This window comes from Zophobas morio, unplaced genomic scaffold, assembly GCF_036711695.1.
Source record: "Zophobas morio isolate AGI-343-1 ecotype UQ-CSIRO unplaced genomic scaffold, CSIRO_AGI_Zmor_V1 ptg000008l, whole genome shotgun sequence".
NCBI classification, from domain to species: Eukaryota; Metazoa; Arthropoda; class Insecta; order Coleoptera; family Tenebrionidae; genus Zophobas; species Zophobas morio.
In genome coordinates, this window is record NW_026972113.1 from 14531239 (window position 1) to 14555483 (window position 24245).

Below are 24245 nucleotides of genomic sequence, written 5' to 3' on the forward strand. Positions count from 1 at the left end.
AAAAACACGGGTGTAGATGTCATTCACTGATATCATTCAGTTGCACAATCTTCACCCACTTTGTCGAGGAAACCAATTTGATAATAAATTTTGGAGTAATTCCACGGTTATCAAGCCATAAATAACGTTTAGGTGAAGGAAAATCGGAGTCCAAGTGTCGGATAATGATTGGAGAAATAGAAAGGCGCAAACAAAGAAATTTCTCCGGCATGTACTAACATTTCACTTTCATTAAGTTGCAATTACGGTTATTTACAGCATGACTAGGATTATTTTGAGCATGAAAGGGACTAGCAAAAAACGACAAAAATGGTCGTGAGAAAATATCTGTCAAAATTCAACACGTGACATCGTTTTTCCAGCGAGTTTCAGAGTCTACCTGACATCAAAAATTTAAAACCGATGGAAATCATGGAGCAACAAAACGATTTTGAACAATTTGGTCGTATTTTCCCAGATTTATGATATTTTGGTGTCGGTTTCGTTAAAAAAAAAAGGCATTACAGCTGGCTCTGTAACTGTCATATTAAATTAATGAATTGATAATACTATTTTCACTATAGTTTGAACAAATTTTAATTAAGCGACTCTTTAATGGTAAGTGGCAGTCACAATCGAAAAAATATGTAACAAAACCTGGCTACAATTCATTACAGTGATCGAAAAAAAAAAACTGGATTAGAGTTGGCTACGGTAAGAAATTTCCGTTGCTATCTTATGTCTCATTAAAATAATTTGATCTGAAAGCAGTGCTCTTAGCTTCCAGGTGTGAACCTGGTTTTAGTGGAAAATGCTTCAAAACAACTAATTAACATAACCTATGATTCACTAGTGATTCATTTACCAATCACTTTCTAAAAAAAATCAGTACAGTATAAATTCATTAGTGATTGAAAAAAAAACTGGATTAGAGTTGACTACGCCACCAAATTTTTGTTGATATCTCTGCGTCCATGCATGATCTTTAACCCATCCTGTAGGTTAATAACAATGTCAAAAATTGAGGTTAACCTAACCACGACTATCAAATTTCGTATTTTGCCCCACATATTGTAAATACTAACACAAAAGTGGCAAGCAGCATTACGACCACTGATAACATAGCGATAAACCGGCGTGCAAAAAAATTCAAGTATTTATGGATTATGTGAGCAAACAACGTGCTGTAATCATCGATATCCGGAATGACATGATACAGGTGTAAAAATAATTTCTGCCGTGTTATTGGACTCTTGCTAAGTGAGAAAAATTAATAAAGTAGGTCCGGAATTATAGGAATTTGGATGGTTTTCACGTGGTCTGTCTGTCGGTGTGTTGTGGGAGTCGACGATCAATTCTTTATGATCGCGTTATCGTAGCAGCAAATATGAACTGATTGATTGCGTAATTAATCGATTGATCAATCAAATCGTGCAGCTTTAGAATGATGGAGGGCTGTTGAGTAACGTCTTTCGCTTTACTCTTTCTTAGAAATATATACGCGTATTTATACATCTTGGGTGTAATAGAGCGTCCGTCATACTACTGTCGGCAAATATTTAAAATACATGGGGTAAAATGAGGAGGGCGTCAAGTGGGTCCCAGACGTTGTTCGACGTACGTCACAATTAACCAAAAAAAACGTCAATTCGCATAATAGCCCATTAATGAGTTCGTTAATGGGAACTTTCGTCCTAGAATTACAAACGGCAAGCCATTAGTGTCATTAAGCAATTAAGAAAGCCCATGGGAGCAATAAACCATCTATCTGTATTTAACCATCCACCCCACGCGCCGCCGCCGCCTCGCCAAACAAAAATTAAATTTCACCTACATAATATCGAAGTGAATTCAAGGGCGCCATAGCGTTTTACGTCCCATAAAAAACAGTAAGTGCCATATTGATAGCGCGAGAGATTACAGAACCGTAAAGCAAACTTTATGTGTCGAAAATAGCCATTCTACAAGCATAAAATTATTTAAAAGTCTCGCAGCGTCTTTGTACAGACCCGCATTTAGTTTCACTTGGTAAAAGGGAGCCTTCCTGGACTTTCATTTCAACCGCATGACTGATACTCGTATTCTATTTAAATTCCGAACCCGCATCCATAAAACCGCGACCTGCCGCAACGGTAAAAGCCGCGTTTGACAACATATTGAAATGGAGTGTGTTGCGTTATACACCGGCCACGGCACTCACCGGGTCCAGGTCGGTCTCCCACAGCTCCTTGAAGTCGTCGTTGGGGCCGATGAGCGCCGGGAATCCCTCCATGGTGGCGAATCGGCGCGGAAAATCCTTCGTAATAGCGTAATCAGAGGCACAGCACTCCTAGACCCATATGGTCATGGCACAGCGCGACATGGGGCGACGCGAACACGCCCCTTTTAGCTTTCGGCCGATCGAGTAGTTCAGTGGCGTAGACGGCTGGGGGCTGGTCTGGCTCGCGATGGTACCGGCGACTGCACCGCAGCGTGCAACTTGTTGATCGCAGCGCGGACTCGAAAAAGAGTTCGGTTTGAATGTGGCGAAGTGAGCGGCTCGGAGCGGAGCGGCGCGACGGCTTGCGCAGTAGCTCGAGCTGCTAATTGCCGACTTTTTCGAATCGGCGGACGATCGGGGGGCGAATGCGGGACGGATGCCGAGTGGTTTGATGACTTTCAGGCCGGTGTCAAGGTTGAAGCGAATTTCGGCGTTCCGCGGAATGAAAAAAATTGCTCGGCGGCGCGGAGTTACGTCATGAGCGGCCAGTTGGGCGTTAGTAAATGGAGAATTTTCAAACGAACTACCGAACCGATTGCTTCGATGTTGGGGGTTTGAGAAACCACCCGCATTTTTATTTTTAATGACGTTTTCTCAACAAATAAAACTCCGCGCGTTACTCGCTAAGATGGATAGAAATATTGAAATTCTGTGAACAACATTGTTTTTAGCTTTATTTGATTATAAGTCATTAAACTAAAAAAATTAAATCAATTAGTTGAATCTGGTCGCCGAGCTGGCTATGCTATTGCCAATTCACCGACGCTATATATGTCTTATATTTATATTTTATACCAAATTGAGTCTTTCTTTTCAAGTTAAAAATAATGTCGTTTACAGAATTTCAATATTTCTATCTTTTCTCAGAATATGAGGTGCTGAAATTTTTATCGAAGTCACCTGTATGTCAGTAATACGGTTTTATTTTTCCGAATTGCTTACGGGATTTTTAAAAGTTCTAAATTCATTTTCTTGAAATTCTGTGATAACAATAATATGTTTATTTACTCGTAGTGTGTTACACCGTATTTATCAGAATACACAGAATCCAGTGAAAACTTGATGTGAATGCATCGATCTAGCTTTTTTCTAATAAAAAGGCCACTTATAGCGTGAAAATACGTTTTTTACTTCCCGAGCGTAATCGAGTCTGTCGCTCGACTCTCTACTTTTACGTTTTCTCGACCTTTCATGACTTTCAGTACGAAGAAATAGGTCTCCCTTTTCCGTCTGCCTGTCTGCCGTCCCAATTTTCCACTTACACTAAATAAAATAAGTCAGCGAAATGGAGAAAGAAGATGGACGGGGCTAAATTTAGCTTTTTTCTAGATTTATGAGCAAACAGTGGCCCCACCCACCCACCCCTTTTTTGTTCCGATGACTACTCTTAATATTGCTCAGTTCTAGCTTAGCAAGTTTTAGCCCCGCCCACCCACCCTTTTTTTTCTTAGAAGGTATGTCATTCACTAAAATCAATCTTATCTTAGCAAATACTAGTCCCGCCCACACACGTTGTTCTTATTCTAACGATTTTATCTCTCTTCAGTTGAGATCCACCTTTCATTCGGACTAGACAAAGAAAGTGAATCACTGAAATGGAGGCGGGGTGAATTATATGTATTATTTGTAAAGTGAAAATGGAAACTACTTAATTGCTATAACGTTTATTTCTTATTTAGTTATTTGTGAAAAAATAAGGAATTTGTAGAATTTTTTAGTTTATCGTTTTTTTGGAATTGTCGAAATTTTTGAAATTTTTAAGAATTTAGGTCTGTGTTTTAATATTTGCAGCCCTTTTGGAGTTTATTAATTTCTACTATTAAAAAATGTTAAATTTTTTGATAATTCGAACTTCTGGATTTTGGGAATTTTTAAATTCCTAAATCTTTGACACTGGAAGTTTTTTTATTTTCTAGAATTTTCTACTTCATGGAATTTTTGAAATTGTCTGAATTTTTGAAATTTTAAAGACGTATTATAGGCGTTTTACTACTGACGGCCCTTTTCATTTTTTTATGCCAGTTATTCAAAAAATAGTTTGAATATAAATTTGTTAGAATTTATGATACATTTGGAACTCCTCCTTCTAAATTTTTGACTTATTTGGAATTTCTGAATTTCCTAGGAATTTCTAGAAATTATCAAAATTTCAAGTGCTTTTATTATTTTTGAAATATGTGTATAGTTTTCTAATTTTCATTCTTTAACAGATTTTTGCAATTTTGAAATTTTTATGATTTCTGAATTATTAGAACATTTGCAACTTTCGCAATTCTTGCAATTATTTAAGTCTTCTTATGGAATTTCTAAAAATTTTAATCTTTTTGTAATTTGTGGCATTATGAATTTCTGGAATTTTTGGATTTTTACAGCTATTTTAATATTTACGGCCCTTTTGGAGTTTACTAATTTTTGTTATTAAAAAACTGTTTAAAATTTAAAAAATGTTGAAAGTTTTGACAATTCGAAACTCTGGATTTTTGGAATTTTTAAATTTTTAAATCTTTGACACTTGGAAGTTTTCCTTTTTTTTATTTTCTAGAATTTTATACTTCATGGAATTTTTGAAATTGTCTGAATTTTTGAAATTTTAAAGGCGTATTATTGGCGTTTTACTACTGACGGCCCTTTTCATTTTTTTATTCCAGTTATTGAAAAATAGTTTGAATATAAATTTGTTAGAACTTTTGACACATTTGGAACTCTTAGACTTTTATAATTTTAAAGCTTCTAAATTTTTTACTTATTTGGAATTTCTGAATTTCCTAGGAATTTCTAGAAATTTTCAAAATTTTAAGCGTTTTTACTATTTTTGGAATATGTCTATAGTTTTCTTTCTTTAACAGATTTTTGCGATTTTGAAATAATTTTTATGATTTCTGAATTATTAGAACATTTGCAATTTTCGCAATTCTTGCAATTATTTAAGTCTACTTCTGGAATTTCAAAAAATTTTAATCTTTTTGTAATTTGTGGCATTATGAATTTCTAGAATTTTTGGATTTTTACAGCTATTTTAATATTCACGGCCCTTTTGGAGTTTAATAATTTCTGTTATTAAAAAACTGTTTAAAATTTAAAAAATGTTAAAAGTTTTGACAATTCGAAACTCTGGATTTTTGGAATTTTTAAATTTCTGAATCTTTGACACTTGGAAGTTTTCCTTTTTTTATTTTCTAGAATTTGCTCCTTCATGAAATTTTTTAAATTGTCTGAATTTTTGAAATTTTAAAGGCGTATTATAGGCGTTTTACTACTGACGGCCCTTTTCATTTTTTTTTATGCCAGTTATTGAAAAATAGTTTGAATATAAATTTGTTAGAATTTTTGACACATTTGGAACTCCTGGACTTTTAGAATTTTAAAGCTTCTAAATTTTTGACTTATTTGGAATTTCTGAATTTCCTAAGAATTTCTAGAAATTATCAAAATTTCAAGCGCTTTTATTATTTCTGAAATATGTGTATAGTTTTCTAATTTTCATTCTTTAACAGATTTTCGCAATTTTGAAATTTTTATGATTCCTGAATTATTAGAACATTTGCAATTTTCGCAAAAAATTTTAATCTTTTTGTAATTTGTGGTATTATGAAGTTCTGGAATTTGTGGATTTTTACAGCTATTTTAATATTTACGGCCCTTTTGGAGTTTATAATTTCTGTTATTAAAAAACTGTTTAAAATTTAAAAAATGTTAAAATTTTTGACAATTCGAAACTCTGGATTTTTGGAATTTTAAAATTTATAAATCTTTACCACTTGGAAGTTTTCCTTTTTTCATTCTTTAGAATTTTCTAGTCCCGCGAATTTTTGAAATTGACAAAATTTTAGACTTATTTATTATAGGGATTTTACTACTGACGGCCCTTTTGGAATTTTCGTATTCCAATTATTCAAAAAAGACTCTGAAATTTAAAATTGTTGGGATCTTTAATACATTTGGAACTCCTGGATTTTTTAAATTTTAAAGCTTCTAGATTTTTGACTTGGAAGTTCTGAACTTCCTAGAAACGTCTAGAAATTTTCAAAATTCCAAGCATTGTTATTATTTTTGGAATATATAGTTTTCGAATTTTCATTTTTTAACAGATTTTCCAATTTTGAAATTGTTATGAATTCTGAATTATTAGAACATTTCCAATTTTTGAAATTGTTTCAAGAATTTTTAGTTTTTTAGACTTCTTTAAATTTAAAAAAAAAGAATACTTTTGCTACCCATTTCTCTCAGGTATTTATCCTTTTTGCCATGTTCTTTTGGCACTTTTTGTTCCTTTTACTTTTTTTTTTCACTTTTGTTGTCGTTTTCTTATTTTTGCTGAGTAAAATCAGCGAAATATACCACAGAAATAGAACGGGTGGGTGGGCGGGGCAAAACTTAAATATTGCCACGTTTTTTTTCAGTTTGTGCCTAAAGATGTCAAACTAGTTGACGAACTGCGTCGACGTGAACATTTTTTAACCGATTACTTTTGACAACTTTTTTTGAATCCACTATGTATATTTTCCAGGCGTAAATATTTGTAAACAACTCAAAATGTATCTTATCTATAAAATATAATCATTTTGTGAAATATTCAACATGTCGTTAAACTTTGTTTTTGTCGCGTGTCGATCAGACTAATAAACAAAACGTTACCTGTATCAGGCAGGTATAACGGTCAGCATGCGGCAGGTCTTTTGGGCAGTAGCTTTCTACTGGGTATTCGAAAAGAACGTAAAACACTTGATTTTTATGTCCTTAGTATACTGTCGAAGTTTGGATGTCATTGTTTTTTTGTAATTGCGGTCCTATTTTTTTAGCTCCTCCCGAGTTCACAGTTTGTAGAGTACGAACATGTAGGACGCTAATATTGATTCATTGATTACAGATCACTATCTAAAATCTATTTCTTCATCGTTTCAAGGAAATTGATAACGTTATCTGTACTCTGGAAATAAATATTTCTTTGAGGGAATTTCTGGTTGGGTGCTAGGATAGTAACATCAATTTATGCATTAATAACATTAATCAGAATAGATTGATCTATTCATTTAAGAAATCTAATGACGTCACCTAAAACACGTTCCGGTATTGCTTTGTCAGTACTTGGTGTGATCAAGATAATTTTGAATCTAGCCAAAAAATAATATTAATAATAATAATTATTATTATTGTGTATATTTTTCCACTGTTGTGTCACTTATTCGTTATCACGATTTCCCAAGAATTGTATTAATAATGAGTACTTAAGGCTTTTATTTATATTGTGATTAGAGAAAACGCAACGCTTGTGTTTAATTTATCTTGTTACTATCTATTCCGCAATTTAACCCTTTTTAAAATTTCTGAGCCAAGAATATCCTACTATTTGTGTGTTCAGTTGGGTATATGAGTCGATGACGAATTTTCATTGTTCTCTTAGCAAGTCTCCAAATCAAGAATTTGTACTAAACTTGAACCTAGAACTGTTCCTAGTAATGTTTACCTACCATGTTATGGCTTTAAACAAACCTAATAAAATCCACATGGACTGCGTAGATATGCCAGAAATCCGTTTTAAAACCTCATTATCAGCAAAATTTTTAAGCGTTCGTTCGCGTGAATTCATTAAAATTATCGTTTAAAAGTGTTACGTATGTACTTTAAGTAGTCTAAAATGTGTATCTTTTTAACTCAGATTTTTATTTCCCTAGCGTAAGCGAAGGAAGGATTGTAATTGAGTCCGCAGTCAAAATGTACAACTTTTGAGCAATTTTTTGATTTATCGATTGATCAGTTTTTCAATTTTTCGATTTTTTAATTTTCCCCAATCTCAGTTTTTAAATGTCGTAGTTTTGAGATTTTTCAATTTTCTATTCTTCAATTGTTCTTCGATTTTTAAAATTTTTCGATATTCGAGTTTTAGAATTTTTTAATTTTCGAATCTTTTGATCAAAATGTATTTGCTCATCCCCCCAAAAAAATTGATGACGTCACCTCAAAATATTGCTGAATCTATCATATTTTAAATGTGCAAAATATGATGAGTCTATACTTGTAATTTATTTTTAATATATAATTAATATTTTTAAATTTGCTTATACAGGGTGTCTCAGAACAATTAATGACTTGAGTTATTAAAAAATGAATGTCCAATCTCATTTAGGAATTTAAATCGGTACTATGGAAATTGAAACATCGAGAAATCCATAATTTAAAAAATCGCAAAAATTAAAAAATCGAATCGTCGAAAAATTGGAAAATCGAAAGTTCCGAAAGTCAAAAAATCGAAAAACGAAGAAATAGAAAAATCATAACATCGGGCTGTTAAAAAACTGAGGCATCGAGAAATCGAAGCATCAAAAGATTGAGAAATCGAGAAGTCGAAAGATCGAAAAATTGAAAAACTGAAAAATTTAAGATCAAAAAATCGACAAATCGAAAATTTGTAAAATCTAAAAATCCAACAATTGAACAATCAAAAAATCGAAAAATCGAGAAAGTGAACAAACAAAAATCGAAACATGGAAATCTCGTAAATTAAGAAATAGAAAATTGGAAACATCGAAAAATCAGAAATTTTAAAAATCCAAAAATTAAAAAAAAGAAAAATCTATAAATTAATAATTAGAATAACTGAAAACTCTAACAACTGAACAATCAAAAAAATTGAAAGGTCGAAAAATCCACAATTTTAAAACTTGAAAAATGAAAATATCGAAAAATTGAAAATCGAGAAAATATCATAAAAACGAAAGTTCTAATATTAAAAGTTGAAACAGAAAAATATTGCAAAACCCCAAAATTGAAATATCGAAACATTGAAAAATGGAAGAAAAATTTAAGAATCGAAAAATTGAAAAATTCCAAAACTTAAAAAATTGAAAAACCGGAAAACCAAAAAAACTGAATATTGAAAAATTGCAAAATCGAAAAATGGAAGAAATGGCAAACTAAAACATTGCAGAGTCTCGAAATCGAGAAATGGTAAAATCAAAAAAATCCATTAACCGAAAAATTGAAAATTAAAAACGTCAAAAATTGGTAAATTGAAACATTTCAGTACCGAAATATCGAAAATATGGGTGAAATATCGAAAAAATATATATAATCAAGAATCGAAAATCGAGAAATTAAAAAATGGAAAAATCGCAAAACTGAGGAATAAAAAATCTGAAAAATCTCAAAACTGAAATATGGAAAAATTGAGAAATCAAAAGTTGAAAAATCGAAAGTTCCAAAAATTAGAAAATTGAAAAACTGCCACATCCACAATTTTAATTATTTTTTTCAAAAATCTCGATGTCTAATATAAAAATGCATAACGGATTCATAAACCACAAGTACTACTTTTTAATATTTAAGATTTTGCAATTTTAAAGTTCGCTTCCGTCTGTCTGTTTGACATTTGTCCGGATTTTTATAATACAAATAATCTAGTGGACTGATTGTTGTTAAATTTTACATTTATGTTATGAATTTCGTGTAGATGGTAAAACCCTAACTAAAATTGATGACGTCATCTCCAAAATTTATAATAGTAACTGTAATTTAAATTTTATAAAATATCTATTTGCAATTTAACACCTTTAAATTTCACAAGTTTTTACAAGTTTAATAGGGGCAAAATCAGTATTATTTTAGCAAGTGTTAGCCCCGCCTACCCGCCCCTATTTTCTCAGAGGATATGTCATTTGCCAAAATAAGACTTAATATACCAAGTACTACCCTCTGACAAAATAAGGGGCGGGTGGGCGGGGCTAATAGTTGATACGATAAGACTTATTTCGGCAGATGACATCTCCTGGGAAAACAGGGGGCGGGTGGGCGGGCCTAGTTTTTGTTAAGGAAAAACTGATTTTACCCATATTTTTCTTGCATTCATATTTTTTACATTTGCCTATACAGGTGGCTCAAAAAAATTAATGAATGTGTCAATGTATTTTATTGATTAAATCAGGAACGGCTCACTTCATTTGCCCAGAAAATTTTGGGAAAACAATACTGTTGTTTTTAGTATTACCTTCGACCAATTTTTTATGCCTAGTTTTCTTGGTCGTTTTCTTATTTTACATGTATTTTTTTTCAACAAAAACCCGTATTTCAGCTAAAACATCACAGACAACGTTGAATTTGACTTTTTACCCTTATTTTTAACCCCTTGGTCTAACTCAAATTTTCCAAAAACATCAATTTTTTAGAAAAATGGGTCGATTTTCGAGTTTTAGTCGTTGAAGTTTGTTTAATGTAAAAAACAGCCGATTGATGTCTTTTCAATCTTTTCTTGTCAATATAAATCGTTTAGAGTGTATCAAAGACCTCGGCATTTTGTTTGATAATCAGTTTACTTTTGTTGGACACATACAAGACATGGTCAAAAAAGCTTTCAGAATCTATGGGTTTATTTATAGGAATTGTCGTGATTTTTCTGATATACGTACTTTATTTCTGCTGTTTTTTTCTTTAGTTAGATCTAGGTTAGAGTATGGAGCAATTATTTGGTTTCCTATATACAAAATACATATTGTATGCATTGAATCAGTTCAAAGATCATTTTTAAAATTTGTGTGTTTGCTCTTAGACGGCTCGTACCCTGCAAGAGGCTTCGATCATGAGACTTTGCTTTCTAGGTTTAATATTAACTCGCTGAGTACAAGAAGAATAATATTGCTGGTCCGATTTTTGTATAATTTAGTTAATTATAAAATTAACTGTTCATCACTTTTAAATGAAGTAAATTTTGCTATTCCGCGTCAGAGCACACGGCATGTTTATACTTTTTATAGTTCGTTCAATAGAACCAATGCTATGTATAAATCACCCATATCTTTAATGTGTAATTACTATAACCAAATATGTAGGAAGTTTGATATTAATTTTGACAAGGCGAGTTCGTTAAGCCGTGCTATTATTGAAGAATTTGGTCTTTAAATTTAGGAAGTTTTATTTAATTTTGGTGCAGTTTAGCCAGGTTTCTCTGTATTTTTTTTTTTTCTTTTTTATAATAATTTCTAAATTAAGTAACTTATGTACTCTCTTAATCACATATAGTTTAATTTTATTATTTCCTGTAAGTGGGTGTAAAACCTGTTGGAAATAAAGTTTATTTATTATAGTTTATTTATTTTCAAAACACAAAAATTGAGAAAATGACCTGTTAAAAAACATGTTTTGTAAAGATCTCTTAAAAAAAAAATCTGAGTTAAAAACACCCATATTAAACTACTACTTTATGTATATTTTGTTCATTACGTAAATGACTTCAGGTAATTCCACGTATCTATGTAATTTTATTTTGTTCATTGCTATTCTTTCGTCACCGAATTGTTAAGAATTCAACGAGATAAGGAAATTAGTGCGAATGTTTAAGTAAACACTGTCTTGTTTTGATTTTAATTTTTTTGGACTTTCACGGACACGATTTTTTATTTTTTATCCGCGAAGATAAATCAGTCGTAGGTGATTATGTCAATGGAAAAATATCATTTCTCCTGAGTTAATCTCCAAACAAGTGATAATTTTATGTGTAAATACATAGTTCGTAACAGATTAACGCCGTTCGAATCTGAATAACAAAAATATCACTGGGGATATCCAAGCCATGCTATGAAATCATCTTGGAGAAGGCAAAAACATCCAGGAAATGTATCACTCGAAAAAATATATTTTTCATGTTCGACTAATAAGAAAGCGTTATCTTATCAAATATGAATACGTTGGCCGCGAGCACGACGCGATAACGAACAATCAAGTGGTGCTTTTTATTACAAAAAAAAATATATATCTTACATAATTTCGTACAAAACGTGATTCAACTTTTTGATAATTTATAGTTAAGTAACGTCCTTGGGAATTAAAGTGATGCATCAAAGTCTATTATCAGTCAGCGCTTGCACTTGCACTGAACCGTAATCCCGTATTTTCCAGTGACGTACCGTGTTACAAACCCATTGGTAGTTTACCCACGCGCTCCCATTTGCATGTCCATTACAAGACTGGTATTTTCTTATGGGAGTGTTTCGTATCGTTGACCCTTAACAGTTTAAGAAGCCCAAGCGAATCGATTGATGATGTCAACCTTGACCCAAAGCCTATCGAGTGATGTCACTTGCTCGACATTTGCATAAATTTTAATTCAGAGAAAATTTACATTTAAATTTTCGAATTATGATAAATGGGATCGGGTCTGGCAAAAGTCGCATCTATGAAACATGTATATTGTAGACAAAATTACAAAAGACATAAATGCATTGTAATACGATATGATCAGTAAACAAATATATAGTTCGTATCTAGGAATGCTGAATATGGTTTAGTTAATGGAATCGTGTCATTACATCTCGTAAATAATACAGAATACAGCTTTGGTATAAATACAACCAAACATTAACAATGAATAAAACTACCAATAAATAAATGACTAAAAGCAATAAATAAATAAAACGTTAAGGTTAGTTCACGTGCTGAAGCCACATCGGTAAACCAGCCTTAAGCGCGACAAAATCTCAATACAACCGGTTTTCGCGTCCCGTCAAGCGATTCAGGCGTTTATTGCTGAGTTATAAATATTAAAAGTGCGACATATGTGTAAGATCTGGATATAAAGAGCACCATTTTGAATTCCGATCACAATAATTGACGCTTCATTGGAAAAACAACTGCTATCTGGTCAGGTTGACCAGCGGGTACCACTCGGTGGTCTCTTTGGTTAAGTCGATGTCCATCAGCGGCAGCTCGACGCACCCTAAGAACTCGTTCTCTTGGAGGGGGTCGTAGTTCCAGACGGTGGCCTGGAGGCTCTTCTCTTGGATGACTTCTAGCGCCATCCGGTACTCCAGCTGAAAGCAAATTTCACACTGATTACGATATAAATAAATCCCCTTCGGTGAAAAAGTATGGAATGTGATGTCAGTCTGATCTTAGCAAGTACAAGCCCCACCCACCAGCCCCCTATTTTCTTAAAGGGTGTATCATTTGCCAAAATCAGACTTATCTTAACAAGTACTAGCCCCGCCCCGCCCACCCGCCCTCCGTTTTCATGGAAGGTATATTATTGGCCAAAATCAGTCTTATATTTACAAGTACTACTTCTATTTTTCGATTTTTCAATTCTTTGATTCTTCAATTTCTCGATTATTCAATTGTTTTTTTTTTTAATTTAAAATCTTTAGATTTCTCGATTCCTGGTTTTCTGATTTTTCAGTTTTTCGTTTTTTCAAATTTTGGTATTTTTAAATTTCCTATTTATCGATTTTTCAATTTTTGCATTTTACGGTTTTTTAATTTTCCATTTCTCGACTTCTCGGTTTCTCAATGTTAAAATTTTGCCATTTTTCGATTTTTCAAGTTTTCGATTTCTCAACTTCTAGTTTGGGAATTTTTTCGTTTTTTGACATTTTAATTTTAGATTTTTTGGTTTCTCGATTCCTCGAATTTTCAACTTTTCAACCTTTCAATATTGCAAATTTTCAATTTTCGATTTTCTTTTAATTTCCACCTTCTCTGGCCTAAAATGACTCGTTAAATTTTCTATTTTTCCATATTCGAATTTTCAGTTTATTTCCTTTACGATTTTTCGCATTTTCGTTGTTTCAATTTTTCCATTCTTCAGTTCCCACTCTTTTCAATTTCTTTGCTTTTCGATTTTTCGATGTTCGAATTTTTAATTTTTTTATTTTTCGATTTTCGGTTTTTCCTTCTTTAGTCGTTCAAGTCGATTTGGAAAATCTCCACCTCATCGAAAATTTTCTCAGAATTCTTGAAATCGTAGCTAGCTCTCCAGTATCTATTGAAATAACTGAGAAAAACGCAAATTTGTCCGTTATTTTTTTGAATTATTATTATCAACATTATCATTATTGTAAAAGATGGTCAAATTGGCCTGGAAATTATAGAGAAAAACATTATTTCTTCTCCTTTCTTTTTATAGTTTTGTAAATTTCATTTTACCCTATAAAATTTTATTGACAATAACGAGACGGACAGTAGTCCAACAGCAAGAGATATTTACAACTTATAGTTGTCGCGTGCCGGTAATCCCCAGATGTTAGAAAGCAGAATAATCCAGGCCCGGACAGGGCCCATCGTTAGTCACGAACGAAAGTGAGCATTATTTTATGAGTACAACTACCTGTTAAATGTTCTCCGACAAATTTGGGTAAATTCGTGTGAGCCATAAATATTTATTACCATGGTACTACTGTCCGTCTTGTTAATAAAATTTTATAGGGTAGAATGAAATTTCCAAAACTATACTTTCCGGGCGTAATCTAAGGAAGTACAAGTAATCGCGTCCATCGGACGAATTGCTACTTTTATATTTTCTCAAAGTCCGTCCGTCCGTTCGTCTGTCTGTCTGAATAACAATATTTTGCAATGTAACTTTGAAACTGCAAAACTGATTGCTTTGAAATCTTGTAAATATTTTAAGGTTACCGTAATCATGGTAAATCGTTAAGCACAATTTATTCGTTTATCCTCTCTCAAAAAACTGATGACGTCATCTCAAAATTTTGCCGAATAAATTTGTGGCGTTTCGAAATTTTCGATTGTTCCGTTTCTCAATTTCTCTATAAATCGATTCTTTGATTTTTCGACTTTTCGATGTCTCGATTTCTCAGTTTTTCAATTTTTCAAGTTGTCGATGTTTCGGTTTTAAGATTTTTCAATTTTTTGTTGCTTTGATTTCTCGATTCAATTTTTCGACGTTTTAATTTTTCGTTTTTTTTTTATTTTAGATATTTTGTTTTCTCGATTTTTCGGTTTTTTAGTACTTCAGTTTTCAACTTTTTCAATTTTTCAAATTTTTAAATGTTAGATTTTTCACTTTTTTGATGTTTCGATATCTGTCTTATAATTTTTTGATTTTTATAATTTTTGATTTTTCAAGTTTTCAATTTTTCGGTTTTTAAATTTTCAATTTTTAGTTTTTCAGTTTTCCGATTTTCAAATGTATCGCTTTTTTAATTTTTCGATTTATCGGGTTTTTTGAGTTAAATGGTCGTTTTCGATTGTTCGACTTCTAAGCTTTTCGATTTCTCAATCTTTTGATGCTTTGATTTCTAGATGTTTCAATTTTTTCGATTTCTCTTAGATTTCCGGTTTTTCAATTTTTTGATTTTTAAATTTTTTAATTTTCAGTTTTCGGATTTTTCAATTTATCGAGATGTCGATGTATCGATTGTTTAATTTTTCGATTCAACGGGTTTTTTAAGTTAACTGTTTGAATTTCAAATTTTTCGTTTTTTCAATCTTGTGATGTTTCGATTTCTAGATGTTTCAATTTTTTGATTTAAAAAATTTTTGATTTTCAAGTTTTCAATTTTTCGGTTTTTAAATTTTTCAGTTTTCATTTTTTCGAATTCCAGATTTTAAAGTTTTTAGTAGATATGTACATAATTTCGGTTTTTCGAATTTTAAAATCTTTCCACTTTTAATTTTTTTGATTTCCCCAGTTTTCAAGTTTTCGACTTCAGTTTTGGGATTTCTCAATTTCTGGATTTTTAGTTTTTTGATTTTTAGTTTTTCGATTTTTTAAATTTTAACGATTTTTTCAATTTTCGATTTTACGATTTTTTTGTGTTTTGAATTCCTATTTTAAACTTTTTAGTATGTTTGTGCATATTTGAATTTTTCAAATTTTACAATTTTTCTACTTTTAATTTTTTTAATTTCGCGATTTTTCGACTTTTCATTTTTTGACTTTTCGATGTCTCGATTTCTCAGTTTTTCGATTTCTCAAGTTGTCGATGTTTCGGTTTTAACATTTTTCAATTTTGGGATTTTTCAATTTTTTGATGCTTTGATTTCTGGATTAAATTTTTCGACGTTTTAATTTTTTGTTTTTTTTTATTTTAGATATTTTTGTTTTCTCGATTTTTCGGTTTTTTAGTACTTCAGTTTTCAACTTTTTCAATTTTTCAAATTTTTAAATGTTAGATTTTTCACTTTTTTGATGTTTCGATATCTGTCTTATAAATTTTTTATTTTTATAATTTTTGATTTTTCAAGTTTTCAATTTTTCGGTTTTTAAATTTTCAATTTTTAGTTTTTCAGTTTTCCGATTTTCAAATTTATCGAGATTTCCATGTATGGCTTTTTTAATTTTTCGATTTATCGTTTTTTTTTTTGAGTTAAATGTTTCAATTTCACAATTTTCCTTTTCGATTGTTCGACTTCTAAGCTTTTCGATTTCTCAATCCTTTGATGATTCGATTTCTAGATGTTTCAATTTTTTCGATTTCTCTCTTAGATTTCCGGTTTTTCAATTTTTTGATTTTTAAATTTTGAATTTTCAGTTTTCCGATTTTCCAATTTATCAAGATGTCGATTGTTTAATTTTACGATTAATCGGTTTTTTAAGTTAAATATTTCAATTTCAAATTTTTCGTTTTCTCAATCTTTTGATGTTACGATTTTTAAATGTTTCAATTTTTCAATTTCGATTTCTCCATTTCACGCTTTTAGATTTTCGGTTTTTAAATTTTTCAATTTTCAGTTTTCCGATTTACCAATCTATTGAGATTTCGATGTATAGATTGTTTAATTTTTCGATTCATCGGGTTTTTTAATTTAAATATTTCAATTTCAAATTTTTCGTTTTCTCAATCTTTCTCGATTTCTAGATATTTCCATTTTTCAATTTCCATTTCTCCGTTTGTCGCTTTTTCAATTTTGGGATTTTTTGATGCTTTGATTTCTCGATTCAATTTTTCGACGTTTTAATTTTTCGTTTTTTTTTAATTTTAGATATTTTGTTTTCTCGATTTTTCGGTTTTTTAGTATGTACTTCAGTTTTCAACTTTTTCAATTTTTCAAATTTTTAAATGTTAGATTTTTGATTTTTTTGATGTTTCGATATCTGTCTTATAATTTTTTGAATTTTATAATTTTTGATTTTTCAAGTTTTCAATTTTTTGGTTTTTAAATTTTCAATTTTTAGTTTTTCAGTTTTCCGATTTCCAAATTTATCGAAATTTCCATGTATGGCTTTTTTAATTTTTCGATTTATCGGGTTTTTTGAGTTAAATGTTTCAATTTCACAATTTTCGTTTTCGATTTTTCGACTTCTAAGCTTTTCGATTTCTCTCTTAGATTTCCGGTTTTTCAATTTTTTGATTTTTAAATTTTGCAATTTTCAGTTTTCCGATTTTACAATTTATCGAGACGTCGATGTATCGATTGTTTAATTTTACGATTAATCGGGTTTTTTAAGTTAAATATTTCAATTTCAAATTTTTCGTTTTCTCAATCTTTTGATGTTACGATTTCTAAATGTTTCAATTTTTCAGTTTAGATTTCTCCATTTCACGCTTTTAGATTTTCGATTTTTAAATTTTTCAATTTTCAGTTTTCCGATTTACCAATCTATTGAGATTTCAATGTATAGATTGTTTAATTTTTCGATTAAACGGGTTTTTTAAGTTAAATGTTTCAATTTCAAATTTTTCGTTTTCTCAATCTTTCTCGATTTCTAGATATTAACATTTTTCAATTTCCATTTCTCCGTTTGTCGCTTTTAGAATTTCGCTTTTTCAATTTTTTGATTTTTAAAATTTTTCAAGTTTTCAATTTTTCGGTTTTTAATTTTTTAAATTTTCAGTTTTCGTATTTTTCAATTTATCGAGATGTCGATGTACCGATTATTTAATTTTTCGATTCAACGGGTTTTTTAAGTTAAATGTTTGAATTTCAAATTTTTCGTTTTTTCAATCTTGTGATGTTTCGATTTCTAGATGTTTCAATTTTTTGATTTTAAAAATTTTTGATTTTCAAGTTTTCAATTATTCGGTTTTTAAATTTTTCAATTTTCATTTTTTCGAATTCCAGATTTTAAAGTTTTTAGTAGATATGTACATAATTTCGGTCTTTCGAATTTAAAAATTTTTCCACTTTTATTTTTTTTGATTTCCCCATTTTTCAAGTTTTCGATTTCAGTTTTGGGATTTCTCAATTTCTCGATTTCTAGTTTTTCGATATTTTAAATTTTCGATTTTACGATTTTTTTATGTTTTGAATTCCTATTTTAAACTTTTTAGTATGTTTGTGCATAATTGAATTTTTCAAATTTTACAATTTTTACAATTTTTCGACTTTCAATTTTTTTGATTTCTCGATTTTTCAAGTTTTCGACATTTCAGTTTTGGGATTTTTCAATTTCTCGATTTTTAGTTATTCGATTTTTCAGTTTTGCGACTTTTTTAATTGTAGATTAATTTTTCGACTTCTCGATTTCTAGTTTTTCGATTTTTTTAATTTTATATTAACGATTTTTTCAATTCTTCGACTTTTCATTTTTTTTTTATTTCTCGATTTTTCAACATTTCAATTTTGGGAATTTTTCAAAATATTATTTTTAAAATTTTTTCATTTCTGGATTTTCGGTTGTTCCATTCCTCGGTATTTTTTGTGATTCATCAAAGGACCGGGATTTGATGGGCTGCACGAGGGAAGTTCTGTCGAAATAACCTTCGACCATTTTTTTCAAATTACTATTATTATTATTATCATTGCAAAATGTGTTCAAATTCGTCTGGAAAAGTGACTATCTCATCGGAAATTGTATTCATTTTTCGAAATATTATTATCATCATCATTATTATTATTACTATTGTAAGGTATATCCAAATCGGTCGGAAAAGGTGTCTGTCTCATAGGAAATTTTTTCAGCATCACAAATTCGTGATTAAATTTCCCATATTTCTTTAAATAACCGACAAAAATGAAATGTATATGTCCCTCTTTATTGTTTCAATAATTAAAATTTTTTGTTTATTTTTACCATCCACAGAATTTTAAAAATGTAAATCTTGCTCTTTCGCGAAAAATTGTACCACAACATGTGAAAAATTTGGTTTTGGTAGCACAATTATCATTGAAGATGATTCTTAGAATTTTCGACCTGGATATCTTCGAAATATGACTCTATTATCACAATTCATAACAATATGTAATTATAACTTTTTAAAAGTTGTCCAATTTTTTTTTATATTTTCAAAAAATGCAAATTATATTAATTTAAAAAAATATATACTCCCATATTTACGAACGTTTTAAATGATAATACTAATTTTATAGCTTGCAAGTGAAATTTTAGAAAGTAAAACAACACAACGATAAAACCGTTACAAAATATTCTTACCACTTTTTGGAATGTTAAAAAAAATTAATCAAAATAATTTTATAGCTTGCAAGTGCAATTTTAGAAAGTAAAAATCTTGTCCGCTACGAGTTACCATTTCCACAAAACTGGGGTGACAATTCTTCCTCACGACTTTCGTCTTCCGCTTCGTTTCCTTCGAGGTATCAGGGCGCAGATAGACCTTAACGTAGGTGGAAGGTTCCTGTCCGTTGGTCAGCAGCGGCAGGTCCCTCACATGGTACACCATCACCCTAAACACGCCCTTAGAAAACTGAAACGACAATTTCAGCTGTCCTTTCAACCTCCCGGCTTCATTCTTCGACACCCCTTTCCGATCTACAACAAGCGGAGTAACGCAAGGTCTCGCCCTAAGTCACGTCTCACCTTTCGCTTTTTTCGCATACTCCTCGGAGTACTGCTGGTCCCTCAGCAGAGGGTGGAAGAACGTGTAAACCAAGTCCGAATGAGCGATTTCGTCGGCACACTTGAACAACGAAGTTATGAAAGAACTCACTTCCTGGTACCTCTTCTCGGCCACTTGCTTAATGTTAGACCTTCCAACATGAAGTCCGGTAGTTAAACTGCAACACTCGATGATTAATCACGCATTCCTAATTTCGTTATTGTTTTTTATCTACTGATAAACACGAGCGGTCGAGATAATAACAAAATAGCGTAGTATGGCATCTTGATCGGTCGAGGAAAATGGGGCTTTTGGGCGGTTTCAAAGGCAAACTCATCGGTAAGACGAGCAAGAAGAGCAGCGGAGCGAGCAGAGTGGTGTGCGTCAAATTCAACACCTTCTCGGAGTTCGAGCCTGGGCCGAGTAAGTATTTTCAAGCGTTTTGAGTATTTCAACCTGAATTTGAAGGCGCGTCTACGAGTAATGGGAATCTGGGACGGAACGAGGTCGTGAAGGAGAGACGAAAACCGCTGAAGCCGGAAATCAAGGGCGTGTTCGAGCAGAAGGCCAACGGGGACGTGGGGGCCGCACCACCCCCAAGTAACCCTACGAAGACAAAACCCCCAGCGAACGCCACCAAATCTCCTGCAGCTAAAGCGACGCCAAAACCTCCAGCTAAAGCCACGCCACCGCCTCCAGTTAAATCGACGCCACCGCCTCCAGCTAAATCGACGCCACCGCCTCCAGTTAAAGTGACGCCGGCGCCTCCGGCTAAAGCGACGCCGGCGCCTCCGGCTAAAGCGACGCCGGCGCCGAAGCCGCCCCCGGCGAAGGCGGTGAAAACGCAAGCCCCCAAGGTTCCGGCCCCCCAACCCCAGAAAATCGAGACCAAAGTGATGCCCACGCCCGTGGTGGCCACAAAAACGATACAGTTTCCCCTGGAAGCGAGCGACTCTGATGATGATGACGACGACGGTAATTTCCAGATACACTTCACCAAAAAGGTTAATCATAGCTTCGGAGATTTGTCTGAAGATAGTTCGAGTGAGGATGAGGAGCCCGACGTGAGGCCTATGAACTTCAGTAGTCAAGCCACGAGTATATTCTTCGGTGAAGACGAAGAACCGAAAGTGATGAGACCTAGACACGTCGCTGTTAATGACGACGACGATCTATCGGATGGGAGTAGTGCAAGTGCTTAAGTATTTATTAACTGTAACGTATTGTATTTTTTTATTACATTAATTTCGTACGGGATTGTTTTATTTCGTTATTATGATGTTAAATATGATAATGGGCTTTCGAATCGATTATTTCGATAAGAATATTTGCTTGACATGTTGATAAAATTGGAATGTGATGTAGTGGGATTTGAAAAATGGGAAAGTAAATTGTTCTGCGACGGAAACGTTCACAGTTTCTGATGGGATGGGATTAAAGAACGCAGATGCAGTCTTTTAAATAGATTTAGATAGTGGGAATTATGGACGTAATCAGTTATATATATCGTACGAATTTATCTTTCTCATTGTTACCATTTTTTCGGTAATCAACTCAACAGCGATATTGCCAACTGAACGTCAATATGTTCTGCGAGGATTATCAATAATTTTATTATAACTTATATGGTCCTACCGCCAATGAAATTCATTATCAACCGTGTTTATCAAATAAAAAAAAAAACTGATCGATTTGAAAGGCGGCAATCAATTTACTAACTTCCCAAATGTGACAGGTTCTTTAAAACTACTTATCAATTGCATACACTAAAGCCCTGTCATAATTGTAATTAAATCTATATTACAAACTACACGTAAATTTATCTTTACGATAAGCTTTATTTTTCTATTACTTCTAGTTTAGTAATAAAGTGTGCCGAGTGTCTTTATGTTATCGTCGACAAGCGCTTTTTTAATAATAAAATAATAATCCTTTAAGTATAAGAATTTCTATGAAACAAAAACTGTCCACTTTTAGATAAAATCTTAAGACTATTTAATAAAGTTATCACACATTGAGATAAAAAATACTCTACCTATACCACCAATAGTTATTAGCAATTATTAATAAAACTGTTATTCGCTCAATACACGTACTTAAAATACTCGTTTTTACTTTTTACGTGCTAATTTCATGTTTTCTGTAGGTGTAAAACCCTAACCACAATTTGTACAATCATCCCCACTAAAAACCCGATGACGTCACCTCAAAATTTTGCCAAGTGAATCAAAATCAAATTTCACGATTTTTATCTCAGAAATTACAAAGTCGACTCCCCGGAAATTACGTATTAAGGTTATCGTGAACATCACAGATAAAAATATAGCTAATCAGAATTCATCTGTTTGCTAATCCTTTCCGACAAAGTGATGACGTCATGTGAAACTTTTATTTATAAATTTCGCCTGAAATGTATGATGTGATATGTTCCTTACGATAACCAATTTTTTTTTTGTTCGCTTTTTTATTAACCTTTGGAAATTCGGGATCACAGCAATAAAAAAATTTGAAAATTCTAAAAATGAATAACAGAATTTAACCGTTTCAAAATAAAACAATATGAATAGAGGTTATTTAAAGATAAATAAATTAATTAATTAATTTGAGGTTTTTTTGGTTCCAAAATTGAAAAGATGATTCTCAAAAATTTCGATATCTCGAAAATATAAATGTGATCATCACAAAAATATTTACGTGTGAAAAAAAAATCTTTTAATCCAAGTTGAGTTTTTACTTTGCAGAATTCTGTGATGACGTCATCAACATTTTTGCAAGGACACGTATATCAACTTGGATTGGTGCACAGTATTGTATTCCCAAAATTTTCTGGGAAAATGGAGTGAGCCGTTCCTGATTTAACCAATAAAATAAATTGACACATTCATTTATTTTTTGACCCACCTGTATAAGCAAATCTAAAAAAATCCTAATGCAATGATAAATAACAACTAAAAACTCATCATATTTTGGGTAGGTTTAGGAATTTAACTGGTTACTATGGAGATTTTGCAATTTAAAACCTTTAAATTTCACGAGTTTTTACAAGATCAATAGGGGCAAAATCAGTTTTATCTTCACAAATACTAGGAACGCCCACCTGCCCCCTATTTTCCCAGAGCATGTCATTTGCCAAAATCAGTCTTATCTTACCAAGTACTAGCCCCGCCCACCCGCCCCTATTTTCTCAGAGGATATGTCATTTGCCAAAATAAGACTTATGTTAGCAAGTACTAGCCCCGTCCACCCGCCCGCTATTTTCTCAGAAGATGTCATAAGTCTTATTTCGGCAAATGACATACCCTCTGAGAAAATAGGGGTCGGGTGGGCGGGGCTAGCACTTGTTAAGGTGAGACTGATTTTGGCAAATGACATCCTCTAAGAAAATACCGGGCGGGTGGGCGGTGCTAGTACTTGGTAAGATAAGACTGATTTTGGCAAATTTTGGGGGGATAAGCAAATATATTTTGATTAAAAATTTATCATACTTATCATACGTTTAAAACATCTGCAATATTTCAAAGCATTCGGTTTTGAAGATTCAAAATTAAATTGCAAAATGTTTGATAATTTTGATTTTTTTTCCAAAAATCTGGACTTTTCGGGTAAAAACTCAATACAGAGTCATAAACCACATGTGTAGAACTATGTTATTTTATACAGTTTAAAACCCATTTACTACGTACAATTTTGAAGTGATATTCCTAATAAAAATACGAAATTTGACAACAAACGATCCAGTAGTTTCGGAGATTATTTGTCCAATAAAAATCAGGAAGGCAGACAGATGGACAGACAGACAGACAGATAGACGGACAGACGGAAACGGGAGACCTATTTTTTCGTACTCTAGGGGTCATTAAAGATCGAGAAAACGTAAAAGTAGAGAGTCGGCCGACGTAAAAAATATCGTAATAATGAAAATTTAGACAACTGGAAAATTTTAGTTGTATTTTTAAAGATAATGTTTTAACATTTTCAGTTTCGGGATCACCGTAACAATAAATAAAATTTGAAAATTTTAAAAATGAATAACAGAATTTACTGTTTAATAGAATGAAAAACTGTCTTTCGTATTTTCAAAACACACACTATGAATTTTTATTTTAACACATAGGCGTTATATGAATTTTGAAAATTTTTTTAGTTGAACTTTAAAATTATACAAAATATCCAAATATTTTTGTTTTAATTTTTAAAACTTCCATAGAGTTTTAAAGTCTGGAACATTTTCAAATTTGAGTTTTTTCCGTTTCCAAGACTGAAAAGATGATTTTCAAAAATTTCGATATCTGGAAAATATAAATGTGATCATCGCATAAACATCTGAAACTTTAGATAATCACAGAAAGAAAAACATTTACGTGTGAAAAAAATTCTTTTAATCCACGTATTCTTAAAATTTTTAGAAAATATCGTAGTACTGAAAATTTGGGGAACTGGAAAATTTTAGTTTCATTTTCAAATTCTAAAAATGAATAACATAATTTAACGGTTTAATGTATGAT

The 24245-nt window shown here is 31.7% G+C and overlaps 3 protein-coding genes across 3 annotated transcripts in view; 1 reads left to right on the forward strand and 2 right to left on the reverse strand.

Annotated features, from left to right (window-relative positions):
* Positions 1-2570, reverse strand: part of LOC135125443 (cyclic AMP response element-binding protein A-like) — a 56658-nt gene extending 54088 nt beyond the window's left edge. The window contains exon 1 of the mRNA XM_064051075.1: positions 2180-2570. Within this exon, the coding sequence (XP_063907145.1) occupies positions 2180-2251 (72 nt within the window). The 5' untranslated portion in view covers positions 2252-2570. The remainder of the gene's footprint in view (positions 1-2179) is intronic.
* A 9828-nt stretch (positions 2571-12398) lies between these two features.
* Positions 12399-24245, reverse strand: part of LOC135125444 (phosphatidylinositol 4-phosphate 3-kinase C2 domain-containing subunit beta) — a 37527-nt gene continuing 25680 nt past the window's right edge. The window contains exons 18-20 of the mRNA XM_064051076.1: positions 19722-19918; positions 19432-19673; positions 12399-13035 (exon numbers count right to left, since the gene is read on the reverse strand). Coding sequence (XP_063907146.1) covers positions 12859-13035; positions 19432-19673; positions 19722-19918 — 616 coding nt within the window. The 3' untranslated portion in view covers positions 12399-12858. The remainder of the gene's footprint in view (positions 13036-19431; positions 19674-19721; positions 19919-24245) is intronic.
* On the forward strand, positions 19986-20992 carry LOC135125445 (nucleolar protein dao-5-like). The gene is made up of 2 exons (XM_064051077.1): positions 19986-20163; positions 20209-20992. The coding sequence occupies exons 1-2, from the start codon at positions 20043-20045 to the stop codon at positions 20940-20942; spliced, it is 855 nt and encodes a 284-aa protein (XP_063907147.1). The 5' UTR covers positions 19986-20042; the 3' UTR covers positions 20943-20992.